At 48.2% G+C, this 13830-nt stretch overlaps 1 protein-coding gene across 3 annotated transcripts in view; it reads left to right on the forward strand.

Annotated features, from left to right (window-relative positions):
* Positions 1 to 13830, forward strand: part of SF3A2 (splicing factor 3a subunit 2) — a 432784-nt gene that overhangs the window by 344634 nt on the left and 74320 nt on the right. For all 3 annotated transcript variants that reach the window (XM_069649520.1, XM_069649521.1, XM_069649519.1), the window contains exon 8: positions 1273 to 1341. In XM_069649520.1, the coding sequence (XP_069505621.1) occupies positions 1273 to 1341 (69 nt within the window). The remainder of the gene's footprint in view (positions 1 to 1272; positions 1342 to 13830) is intronic.

Below are 13830 nucleotides of genomic sequence, written 5' to 3' on the forward strand. Positions count from 1 at the left end.
CACGTCACGATAGGGATAGTGTTACAAACATGTACAGTTTTCGAGCTTTGAAAAAAATTGTCAGACTGTGTATGCACAGCATGTGACTCTAAGCAGATACAAGCACCATAAATATGATTATTGCGAATAATGTATGTCATCTGGATGGTCTCCTCTTCATCACAAATGATCTTCTATAGCATAACCGCCATAGAAACCCCTGAACTACCTCCTTTGTACATTTTCGCAAAAACCTGCCATACCCACACAACTGGTTGCCATTAGTCTCTCTGAAAACTCTTTTCTGGCCTAGTTCGGAAAAGAATTTTATTCGCCTCCAATTAAATTTCCCCTCATAGCAATGACTTTTTGCTGACTTCTTGAAGTTAATTATCTTTACCTGTTAAATTCATTGTTGCATTTATTTGATTTTTGACTTATAAGTGTAGCGTTCATTCTCTTGTCTTTTTTCTCATGTAAAGATTATATTTCTTTAAAAATGCAGGGTCTAAACATTCTTGCACTGGGTATTCGTGAAGAAAGGTCAGGGAGAAATGTCAACTGGGGCATTTAAGTCGCCTGCTCTATCTTTGTGGACTGCAGTGTCAAAGATCAGATGTTTTGTGGGAGGGAATCCTGGACAAGGGAAATGGCTCTGACTTTTTAATCTGACCATCCTGTGCCCCTTCCCCAACAGCCCCATGTGCGTTTCACCCCTTCTTCATTTCACCCCTTCTTCAAGCACAATTTCACAGCTAATTCAGTGGGAGTCTGTGGCCACAGATCTCTGAAGTGTACCTCAAAGGACATATATGTACATTCAGTGTCATTCTTGCCAAATGTATTGGCAATAGTAGAAGCTCATTTGTAGAGGTCTTGTAATGGAGCCAAATCCCTACTTGAATGTCCAATCATATCTTGGGTGACTCTATCTGGAGACCATCCAGATTTGATTAAAGGAAGGCGCTGAGCTTGGGTGACTACTAAAAACTGCACACAATTATGGGCACGAAGACCCAAAGCAAGTAGTGCTAAGACATGAACATTGATAGTCTTGCGCTCTACAAGAAATGTAACATTGTATAACATTTAAATGTGTATTTGCCTAACAAGATTAATCATGCAAATTCTGATTTTTATTTGATCATCTTTTTTTTTTTTATTAAAGAAAACCATCCCAGCCTTAGTCGGAAGATGTTTGTAGTGCCTTTCCTTTTTATTTATGGCTATTTTTCATTGGTGTACATGATTTCCTGTTTTGCTAAATATGCCTCCATGCTTTTTCATTTGCAGGTGCCAAGTAGAGAAATTGACAAAGCCGAAATGAAGTTTTGGACACACTGGAACCGTGAAACAAAACAGGTTTGTGCAGATGTTTTAATCTGTGTATGTTTAAGTAGGCTTGTTAAGGTTATGTTTTATTCTGCTGCAAACAACCACTGTACTTGTTAGGGGAGGTTTCCTAACGTCCACATGAAGTAAGATTTCATAGAACTATCTGTTAAGCAAAGTTTTATGTAATACCCTTTGGGTGCACTACAACAACCCTGACCTCCTGGCAATAGGAACCCAACCTTTGTTATAAGCTTGTACTACACAGGTTGGTAGTGTGTTGAGCAGCCAGGCTTATCTCAAGAGGGGTCAGTGTGAGCTGCAGGGGAGTTAAAGAGATTCACAGTGACAAGTATTCAAATAAACACCTACACACAAGGTTTCTTGAATAAAAAATTATTAATTTATTTATCAGTCAGAGTGAGCCTTCAGAAGGGAGCAATATAAAAGTAACGCACAAATACACTCCAAAACTACACACTCTTAGTTTATAAATCAGTAAAAACCCTTTTTGGGGTGGCCCACAGTCACAACCTACACCCTCAGGTGACTTCAGTATCTAGGGTGCTGGTGACATTAATATCTTACTGTTGCATTTAGAATACTCTTGGAACTTGATCAAAGGAAAAGGTTATTGGAACAAACAAGAGATCACAAATATTCTTAAGCATGCAAATACTTTTTGGATCCCCTAAGCAGAGGCATTCATTATAACAGGTTAAGCCAAAGTCAATCGGCAAAAGTCTTGTATGGGCTGAAGCACTTCTGATAGGTAAGGAAAGTCTTTGCAAAATGTTTTAGAAGTTTTTGAAGAAAAGAAGAATCAATATAAGGCCACAAGCGGTTTAGGCTTGTGAGTAGTAGAAAATGCCAACAACTCTACAATGAGAGGTAAGTTCTCTCAGACTTTACAATACCTTCTGTATTGAAGAAAAAGTGCAGCAGATGACTCCTGTTCCAGTGCAGCTCTGCAGATCTCATCGTTCCTGGGCCTCAGTCGTGGGGACAAGAGGGAGGACTTCAGCGGACTCCTGCACTGCAGTGGCACAGTCACCGCTTCAGTGTTTCAGCTCCTCGCGACTACTGCAAATAGCAGCACCGCGGTTTCTGGCTGTCGAGATGGACTTTCTTTGCTTCTGAGGTCCCGCACGCTGTTGATGGGGGGGGGGGGGGGCTCAGGCACGGTCTGTCCTGCTTCCCTGGAGGCGGAAGATCTTCCTGGAGCTCTTGGCCAACTTAAAAACAACGCACACAATCTGGTGTTCCTCTCCCTGGCGTTTTGATTTCCAGCAGCAACTCTGTGGAAATGCAACCTGCTCTGAGCGAATGCCCAGGTGGCTTACTTTGGAGTTCATTGGTCCCACCAACTCAAGGGGAGAAGTTGTCCTTGCAGGGGCTTCTGTCGATACAAATTTGGAGTTTCAGCACAGCAGCAGGGCTTTACCAGGCAAACCAACGGTCCAGGAGTTGCAGTAGACGTCCTCTTCAAGTTCTTCTTCGGTTCCTTCGTCCAGTGGTGGACTCTGCCTTCCAAGCCAAAAGCCTTGCCTTTTATTCAGGTTTCTCCCATTCATTCCAGCCTAGCTGTCGGTCACCCAGCAGGGTGGCTATCCTTGCCGGACAGTCAGCCGGCCAATCACTACAGAGTGCATTTTGGTCTCCTAGGAGACTAAGCACAGGGAGTTTCGGGCACCTCCCTCACTTCCTGCCCCCACCAGAAACCCTGTAGCCAGAGGCGGGCTTCACTTGTGAATCCTGCCAAATGCAATGCGCAGAGTAAATCTCAAGAAGAACCTTTCCACAAAGAAATGGCGAAAAAGATGACCGGCCATTTTGACAAAAATGGCACCCTTGGGTGTTTACTGCAACTGCGAACTCAGCCCGCGGTAAATGCACACCACGGTAGTTAAAAGTAAACCACTGCCACCAGCCATTCATCGAGGAAAGGGCAATATAAATATGTTACATGAGAAGCTAGACAAAGGGAATACTAAGTAACCCCTCCAGCACCTTATTGTAAGATAGTGTGTGCCCGGTCTAGAAAGTAAAAATTGTAAGTAATTCAATTTCGAGGGGATTGTATCCTCCGACGTATTCCACATCTTTGACATTGATTACCACAGCTGTGCTGCTTCGTAAAACTTTTTCGGCGTAGGCGGCCTGCGTCGATTACGTCGATACGCTCCCTCAAGGACCTCCTCCGGTGGCCGACGTCAACAGATGTTATATGTAGGACGCACGATGCCCGTAGCCTCAGTTCTGTTTTTTCCGCGAACGTGTTCGCTTCGAAATCTCTGCGTGCCTCGGTTCTCTCTTGTGATTCGGTTATTCGAATATCGTTGTTAAACGAAAATGTCTTCGTCTTCTGCTATCCCGAAGTCGGGCTTCAAGAAGTGTCAGGACTGCAGTTCCAAGATGTCTCTGACAGACCTGCACGACGTCTGCCTTTGGTGCCTCGGTGAGAGCCACGCCACTGATGACCGCAACGAATGCCAGTCTTTGACATCGAAGGCTTTGCAGGAGCGGAAGAAGCTGTCGGCGGGTAGGGTTTCCAAACCCCGTAAGTCAGTCTGCTGGACTTTCGACCGACGATTCGCGGGGTGACTCTCTGCGTCAGCGTAAGTCCAGGGGGTCTCGTTCCAGGAGTGGGTCCCGCCATTCCTCAGCCTCTTCGAGGCATGCACGGAAGCGCTGTGATCGGTCGCCTTCCCCGTCCTCGTCTGACGATTCTGCCAGATGGCGGGTTGCTTTTCCCACCAAGCATTCATCTCCGGCGGAATGGGACGCCTTCCGCAAGGAGATGATGGCGATTTTTGAGTCGCAGGCACCGTTCCGGCCGCGCCTTCGAGAGCAGCAGGCACGGAATGCTCTAGAGCCACCGCTCGCACGCCTTCGGGCGGTCGGCACGATCACCATGAACCTTCGAGGTCCCAGTCGGACAAGGAGGATTGCCATCGTGCCTGCTCCAGGTCCCGGTCCTCGACGCCGTAGAGACCATTGGAGCCTGTGAGGCCTTAAAAGAAGGCATTGACACCATCAGCGCCATGTCCGTCGAGGGAATTTCTCGAGGCTCCGGCTCCGAGGAAGTCCTCAGCGCCAAGGCCGTTGAAGGACGCGCTCGGGGCTCTGGCCTCGAAGCCGCTGTCGAAGTCGTTGGCGCCTCAGTCGATGTCGACGCCACTCCCATCTGCGCCCTCGAAGCCTTATGAGGAATTTTTGCCAGAGGTACTCGGGAGAGCTGTGGAAGCTCCTAGGAAGGCGCTCAGCAAGTCTGTGCGGCGTATACTCGACCTATACTCTGTTCCTCCTCCCAAAGCGGACTTGTTCCAACCCTTGGAGTACATTTCAGAGGTTGTGGAAGGGTCTTAGGAAGAGGTGCCTCCTGAGGTTCCTGATGGCCTGTTGTCTGGTCACGGCCAATTGGAAGACCTTCGTCAATCTTTACAATGACGAAAGTGGTCTTGATACTTCCCCGGAGGTTGAGTTTGGCAGGCCTGAGCCTGGTACAGATGCTGACTCCTCGTACAGGCGCCTCATGTCGAGGGTGACGGAGTATCTGGGGTGGTCTGCTCCACCTGTGGATTTTCTGCAGGATGATCTGATGGATATCCTTGACCAAGGTCCACTCACTGACCCGGTGTTGCCATTTCATATGGCCTTACAAAGAAGGGTGGGGGCGGCTTGGACTGCTCCGGAGTCTTCCGGCAGTAAATAAGTAATTACCAAAAAATTACTGTCCCGCCACGGGCGACCTCTGCTACTTGTCCACGCACCCCACTCCGGAGAGTTTGGTGGTACAGGCGGCTACGGCCCCAGCAAAGCAGGCGGTGTACCCTACAATCCCTCCTGATAGGGACGACAAAGGCTTTGACGGTTGGGCGAAGAAGGCATTTTCTTCTGGGAGTATGGCTTTAAAAGCAGCCAACTCTGTTTGTGCCCTTGCAAGATTCACACACACTCTTTGGAATTGTGTATCTTTGGCGGCTGAACATATTCCCGAAGGGGAGAAACGGGGTGGTTTTCTTCCTTGTTTAGGATGGCAAGGAAGCTAGGTGTGAATCCGTTCAGTCGGGTCTGGACGTGGCAGACTGTGTCAGCCGGTCCATGGCGATGAGCACCGTGATGCGCAGGTTTGCGTGGTTGCGGAAGTCGGGGTTTGCTCCTGATGTACAGTCCCGGCTTCTCAACATGCCCTTTGATGGTGTCCATCTTTGTGGCAGCAAGGCTGATGAGGGCCTCGAGAGGTTGCAGACCTCCAAAGCTGCAGCAAAGTCGTTGAGCGTTGCAGTACGTCAACCTCTGCCTTTTCGTCCTAGGGGACAGTAATGGAGTGGAGGTTCCTTTCGATACTACTCTTGCTTTGGTAGATCGAGGTGAGCTGGCAGTCAATGGGGCCAACCTAGGAGTACTCTAGGTGCCAAAGCCGCTCAGGCAGTTGCCTGTTTGCCCTCAGGCACTGCCGCAGCCGCTTCCGCTCAGTCATGAGGCCATGTCCCATGGTTCACCGGTTGGGGGAAGGCTGGCGCAGCATCTTGTAGAATGGCGTGCCATTACTTCAGATGTGTGGGTTCTGGAGATCATAGCCCACGGCTACTGTCTTTCTTTCCGGCAGAGGCCTCACAACAATCCACCGGGGAAGCTCTCTTTGTGCTCTCTTTGTGCTCTCTTTGTGCTCTCTTTGTGCTCTCTTTGTGCTCTCTTTGTGCTCTCTTTGTGCTCTCTTTGTGCTCTCTTTGTGCTCTCTTTGTGCTCTCTTTGTGCTCTCTTAGAAGAGTCTGGGTCTGCCCCTTCCGCAGGAAATCTAATCCCTACTGGAGAAAATAGAACTGCATAGAACTCGTGCCTGTAGTGCAGAGGAAAACGGGATGGTATTCCCCATATTTTTTGATCCCGAAAAAAGACTGGGGATTGAGACCCATCATGGACTAGCGTGGTTTGAACAAGCTTCTCAGGAAGGACAAGTTCAAGATAGTTACTCTCTCTCAAGTCCTCCAGGCCCTTCAACTTCAGGACTGGTTGGTGTCTCTCTACCTCCAGGATGCTTACTTTCATGTGCCGATTCATCCCAAGCACAGGAAGTACCTGAGGTTCGCGGTTGGCAAATCGCATTTTCAGTTTCGGATCCTGCCGTTCGGATTGACCTCCGCCCCGAGGGTTTTCACCAAGCTGATGGTGGTTGTGGCAGCGCATCCCAGGAAAGGGGGGGGATTCACGTATACCCCTACCGGGACGATTGATTGATCAGGGTGCGCTCTCCCGAGCAAGTCTTGGATCATCTGTACGTCACCTGCCACTCCCTTCACAAGCTGGACTTCTCCCTCAGCTTAAAGAAGTCTCATGTGACACCTACCCAGCGGCTCCAGTACATCGGGGCAGTGCTAGACACATCCCTGGGGCAGTGTTTGCCTCCCCAGGTGAGGGCTCACCACAGTCTGCAGATGGTGGACAAATTTCAACGTGCCCAGTCACTCCCGGCGTTGGAGTTCTTGAGATTGCTCGGTCTCATGGCGTCCTGCATTCTACTGGTGCCAGAGGCCAGGCTGTGGATGAAATCTCTGCAGTAGGCACTCAAGATGCAGTGGTCGCAATTCTCCGGCAGGATGTCGGACCCCGTTCAGATTCCGCCCTCGGTCGCCAGGACCTACTGTGGTGGGCCGTCGAAGGAAATCTGTTCAAAGGGGCTCCGTTTTGGCAACCATGGCTGGAGGTGACGATCATGACGGACGCATCCCTCGCGGGTTGGGGAGCTCATGAGTCCAGACTCCACATCAATCTGTTAGAGCTGCGGGCTGTCAGGCTAGCCCTGAAGGGTTTTCTGCCGTCTGTGCGGGGGAAGAATGTCCTGATTATGACGGACAATACAGTTGCCATGCACTACCTCAACAAAAAGGGGGGGGGGGCAGGGTCACTCCCACTGTGCAGAGAGGCAATGCAGCTCTGGATCTGGGCCATCCAGCAGGAAATTTCGATCTCTGAAATTCATTTGGCTGTAGATGAAAAGGCGGTGGCGGACGCTCTGAGCAGGCAGAGCACGGTCTCTCACGAGTGGAAGCTGGCTCAGGAAGTTCTTTTGGAGATCTTCGCCCTTTGGGGAACCCCACAAGTGGATCTCTTCGCCAAGAGGAGCCTTGGGGGACGCGTTCGTAGTGGAGTGGTCCTTCACACTGCTGTATGCGTTCCCTCCAGGCCTCGTCATTCCGCAGGTTTTGCGAAGGTTCTGTTCCCGTATGATCCTCATTGCTCCGGCATGGGCCAGGAGAGCGTGGTTCCCGGACCTTCTAGACATGTCCATCTGCCCTCCACGTTGTCTTCCCTACCGAGGCGATCTGCTCTAACGGGGAGGGTGGTCGAGTTCTCCATCCAGAGGTCAAGTCTCTCAGCCTTCCTGCTTGGTATCTGAAAGGCTGATATACAAGGATTGGGACCTCCCTGAAGACGTGATGGAGGTGTTGCTTTCGGCCAGAAGGCCTGCAACGAAATCCCTGTACCGTTGCCGTTGGAAGAAGTTCTGCGACTGTTGCAAGGTACAGAATGTGGATCCTTTCCAATGTTCCATTCCTTTTGGTTTTGTCTTTTTTTGCTTTCTTCAGCCCACAGGGGCCTGCAAGTAGGTACCATTAAGGGTTACCTGGCGGTGCTGTCCATATTTAAGCGCTCATCTGAGGAATGTTCTTATTTTAAAATTCCTTTATTTTCTCAGTTTCTAAAAGGACTAACTCCTGTGTTTCCACCGTCACCTTTCCTGATGCCGGGATGGTATTTGAATTTGGTTTTAAAGTTCCTGGTGGGAGCTCCGTTTGAGCCCTTACATTCTTGTCCATTGAGACTTTTTTGTCCTTTAACACTGTATTTTTAGGTGTGGTTACTTCTGCACGCAGAGTGAGTGAGTTGCAGGCACTTTCCGCCAAACCACCCTTCACTGTGTTCCATAAGAACAGGTTTGTCCTTAGGGTACGGCCTTCCTTTCTTCCGAAGGTTGTGTCGGAATTCCATCTGAGCCAGAAGGTAATTCTTCCGCCATTCTATCCTCCTCCACATCCTGGTAAGGAAGAGGAGAGGCTCCATAGGTTGGATCCTAGGAGAGCTTTGAGTTTCTATCTCTCACGGATGTCCTGGGTCAGAGTGGACGATTAGCGCTTTATTGGTTATGCTGGAAGGCGTTTAGGTCAGGCTGTTTCTAAGCAGACCTTGTCTAGATGAATCATTTTGACGATCTCTGAATGTTATCGTTTGGCGGGGAAGGACCCTCCTGTGGGTTTACGGGCCCATTCTACTAGGGTTGTGGCTGCCTCCAGTGCACTACAGTCTGTCCATACTTTTGTGAAACATTATTCCCTGGACTCTATCCATGGGCAAGATTTGGCCTTTGGCAAGACAGTCCTCTATTCTGCAATTTGATTGGGCATTCTAAAATTTATAAATTCTTTTCCCACCTCCTTATGTTGGTACTGCTTTGGGAGTCTGTCAAAGGTGTGGAATATGTCGGAGGACACAATCCCCTCGAAGAACAAGTTACTTTCTTACCTGGTAACGTCCTTTCGATGGGATGTTCCTCTGACGTTATTCCACATCGTACCCTCCCTACCTGCCCCGCTACAGAATTTCTTTTGCGATTGCAGCTTCCGTTTCCGCATGGCTTTCTGTGGTAAGGCTGGCAGAAGATTGGTGCCACACGTTTTGGGGGAAAAAAAACTACAACTGAGGCTACGGGCGTTGAGAGTCCTACATATAACATCTGGTGCCGTCGGAGGAGGTCCTCGAGGGAGCATATCGACGCAGGACACCGACTCCGAAAATGTTTTCTGACGCAGCACAGCTGTGGTAATCAATGTCAAAGATGTGGAATACGTCGGAGGAACATCCCATCGAAAGAATGTTACCAGGTAAGAAAGTAACTTGTTCTTCACTTTACTGCTCTGGGAAACATTAGCTTATCCCAGTGAAGGTATTTAAACCTTTGGAAAATCTGAAAGACTTCCCTGCGTCACTGTACTGAAGGTGCTGTGCGACAAGATGATGCCTATGGAGTTTCAGACTCCAAAACCAAAAGAAACAGTGTTACAAAATCATAGTAAAATACATGAGAGAAAAATGGGTCTCACTCTCTCCAGGTAAAAAAATCAAGTCCTCAAATTCAGCAAAGTTGCTGGGGGTATCTAAGGTGGAGGGAATTGGCACATTTCTGAGAATTCTCCCCAACACTATCCCAATGGTATGCAGGTCCCCAACTCTTAGCAACAGTCTGTACTACTCATGGAACCTTGGTAGAGTGGCAGAGCAGTCGGGCTTATCATAAGAGGAAGATGTGAGCTATAGGTAAGTACACTGAACCCAGTTAGTACAATAGCCCAAAGAAAACATTTGCGCCAATAAAGTTAAATTAAAATGTCTGATGCTTGTGTATCTGCGTAGAATCACATGCTGTGCATACAGTCAGACATCTAGTGGTAATCGCAGAGTATTGCAAGATCGAAAAGGAACGTCGACATGGGCATGACTGTAAACTGTCCGTGTAGTGTATTCAAAATCTCTCGCGCGTTGAGGTCCCACCAGATTGTTTTTTCTGCCTACCTAGTTGGTCGCACATAATGCAGAGCTCGTAAGAGTTTATATTTGTTTTCCATTATCGATAACTGCTTGTCAGTGGTTCGATTGTCCTCTGACTTGTCGGCGGCTGTTAACGCTTTGTTCTGTCTGCCAATGTTTCATCCTGGGCTGCTCGGCGACTGTTGACTGCGTGGCCTTGACTCTCTGGCACAGTCTTTACCGTAGGGAGAGTGGAGCCCTGTTCATTCTTTCTCCTCTGAGAATGCCTTTTTTACCCCTTCTCTTCCTTTGCTCTTGGTCTGGCTGCTGCTTCCCTCTACTAAGGAGAGGACGCCCTTTTGAGTTTCTCCTGTCTTACACCAGCACATTTCCCTCAAAGGACACCCATCGCTGATGCAGCAGGTGAGACCGTACACGACTCCACTCTTAGTATAAGGCTGTACCACCTGAGTTCATGGTAGCGAAGACTGAGCAGCCAGGCTTATCTTAGGAGGGAGAGAGGGCTGTAGGAAAGTACACTGAATGTGTTGTACACCAAGGATTCAATGGAAACACTGACAACCGGAAGTATTATAAAAAATAAAGGTTTATTTTAAATACATGTAGGCCAAGTTAAGTTTTGGGGTACGTAATGGTCATAGTCATACACACAATTAAAAAAAACACACAACTATGCTTGAAGTTAAACCGACCAAAGCATGAGACCGTATTTACAATACTTAGGAGGAGTTCTATGGAACCAAGTTAATTTTAGATCACTTTCATTAATTAAGGGTAGTAGACCCTAGCAGTTGTACCATGATGCTCAGCAAGAAATCACTCGGTAAATCAACTGAACAATATACTTTTCTGAATAGTAGAACACTCCTTCATGGAACAGTAAAAACCTATAATGATTATGTTGCTTGTGTAATCTGCTTAGATCACATGCTATGTATAGGAGTATTACAGTTGTTGTTTTCGAAATTCGAAGAGAGACATCGACAGGGTGTGCCAGTAATACTATCCCTAGTGTGACGTCCGCTGTACACATGATCCCTCACGCGTTGAGGTCCCTCAGATTGTGTTTTTCCGCCATCGTGAGCAGGTGCATATGCTGGACCTTATGGTGTAATATACAAATACAGGCCACTTTTCAACTCAGGTTAGCAATAACTCTGCTAACTTATTTTGTTATGTTATTTGGCATTTATATAGCGCTCTATATATCATTGGTATGACCTCAAAACGCTGGTCGGCTGAACACCCTTGGGGACCGCAGTCCAGGTCAGTAGAGAGGGTTTGCGTCGTAGGGTGCGTAGGTGCACCAGTTGTGTGTAGCTGATGTAATAGCTTGATGGTAGCTGCATCCTAGCATTGGGTGTGGTGGTCGGGAATCAGTTGAATGTGTGCAGTCTGGTGGGTGGACACCCAGACTGGGTTCTGGATGCAATAGGCCGGTAGGACGCTTATGTGAGCAGCTAGGCTGGTTTGTCATGGATATAGCTGTACTCTGTGTGATGGTGTAGAGTAGAGAGTAAGCACAGTGATGTGATATGGAGTGATATGATAGTTCATCCACAAAGCGCATATGCCTTGTGGATGGGCATAAAGGGGACAGTGCCACAGAGGGTTGAGTTTACAGTGACAGGACGGTGGGGTAGAGGGAAACATAACATCATGGGGAACAGGGAGGCAGGGGTACACAGCGACATACGGGCACAAGGAGACAGGGCTGGGCTTACAGTGAGAGGACGTAGAGGGATACATAGCGACATAATGGGGAACAGGGAGGCAGGGTACACAGATACACGGGCACAGTGGGCCATACAGCGACATCACGGGTACTGGAGGGGAGGGCAATACAGAGGGATACATAGCGACATTAAGGGGGCCGGGGTAAATGGCGACACACGCGCGACACAGCGACATCACGTGACTAGACTAGTTGTCGAACAGGGAATTGGGAGGAGTTTTGATCCAAATGGATCGTTATTCTGGATTCAGGGATACAGTTGTCTATAGCTGATTTAATGGTCATATTCATTGATGACATGGTCGGGAGTCTCGATGTGTATTTAGTCGTTGGGTTGTTGGAAGTTCAGTCGCTTCTAAGGTTGAGGTTGGTGTTCTGGAAGCAGCCACGTTTTTAGTACATGTGTAATGTCATATAGTCTTGGGTGTAACGAATATGTGGGGGAAGTGAGTTCCACAGTCGGGAGTTAAGAAAGCAGATCCTCCGATCCTGACAGAGTTGGCGGGAGGGATCACTAAAAGGGGGGCAGTGCTTGATCTTAGGGTGCGGGTTGGGAGGTAATGTTTTAAATTTTCATGAAGGTATAATGGGCCGGTTTTGTGCACTGCACGGTAGGTGATGCAGAGGGTCTTGAAGGAGGCCCTATGCCTGACTAGGAGCCAGTGGAGGGTTCAGAGAGCTGGAGAGGTGTGGTCTCTTGGACCCAGGACGAGGAGCAGTTTAGCAGCAGTGTTTTGCACTCTTTGGAGTTTATTAAGGTGGTATGCCGGCGCTCCTAGGTAAAGGGAGTTGGCATGGTCCAGTCTCGACATTACAATGGACATAACCGCGGCAAGTCTGTTCGGAAATGTGAGGTAGGGAAAGATGCGTCTGAGAGGTTTGAGATGGAAGTGACCACATTTAGACACATTGTTGATCTGCCGGGAGAGGGTTAGGCCAGAGTCCATAGTGCAGCCTAGATTATTTTACTGAGTCAGAGGGGGTTGGGGCGGGGGGTTGGGCTAGGTCAGGGGGCCAAGGGAGAGGATGAGGTAGAAGCGCAGTGTTGCCACACACCTGAATTTGATTTTAGTGGTTTTTCAGTGGAGGTGGTTTATTTTCATCCATCGGTCAATATCTGGGAGACAGGCTTAGAGGTCGGGCTGGAGGGTGGTGTCTGAATTGTGGAATTTAAGGATGATTTGGGTATCGGCGTTGTGCGGGCAAATGATTGCAGGGAGGGGTGGACATGTAGAGGTTGAATAGGAGAGCAGATAGACATGCGCCTTGCGATACTCCAGTATTAACCGAGCGAGCAGCTGAGACAAATGGGGAGAGGAGGGTTATTTGTTTCCTGTTGAGGATAGAGGCGATCCACTTGAGAGCGGTTCCACAGATTCCAAGAGAGTGGAGACGGTCAAGGAGGATTGAGTGGTTAATCGTGTCAAAGGCTGTAGAGGGTGAGGAGAATTAATGCAGCGCATCCTACAGAGTCTGCACACAGCTAACTGAAGGTAAGTAAAACCTATTGTTGGGTAAGAATTGATGCCGTCCAACTGGTGTGGGACTACGCCTGATTTATCTAGCGCTGGTGGCATGCGGTGGGATTGGTGTAGAGTGGATTACAGTGACTATTGGTTGTACTTGTGCCCAAATTAACCATCCACAAGGCTAGTTGTTGGGGAGAATTCTCATTTCTGTGCCAATTTCCTTCGACCTTACAAACCCTGGTTCTTTTGCTGGACTTGGGACTTTTTATTTTTAACCCTGGAGTGAGACAGACCTTTTTCTCACTCTCATGTGTTTTGACCCGATTTGGATTATGTGTTTCCACTGTTTTTGGAGTCTGATAAATGGGCATCTACAGTTTGCATGGTGACACACAGCACCTCCAGTGCATTGTCACAGAGAAATCATTTAGTTTTCTCATAAGGTTTACATACATTTTCTTGTGGGAACTACTGTTCCCAAGAGTAGTAAAGTGAAATTGACTTAACTTACCTTTTCTCTTTGGAGGTCCAGCAAACACCATCTTATGTGGAGTGCTGGGTTGGGGGGTTATATGGTATGTTTATGTTGCCCTCACTACTTGAAATGGCTGGTGGCAGTGGTTTAATTTTCCTACTATTGTGCTTTTCTACTGCAGGCTGAACTCTCAGCTGCAGTACAGCACCCATGGGGGACCATTTTGTCAAAATGGCTTTGACTTTTTTTTTAGCCATTTTCTGTTTGTGAGTTCTTTCTTGGGTTTTACTCTG

The sequence above is a fragment of the Ambystoma mexicanum genome, chromosome 1p, assembly GCF_040938575.1.
Source record: "Ambystoma mexicanum isolate Mex_15411 chromosome 1p, UKY_AmexF1_1, whole genome shotgun sequence".
Taxonomy (NCBI): Eukaryota; Metazoa; Chordata; class Amphibia; order Caudata; family Ambystomatidae; genus Ambystoma; species Ambystoma mexicanum.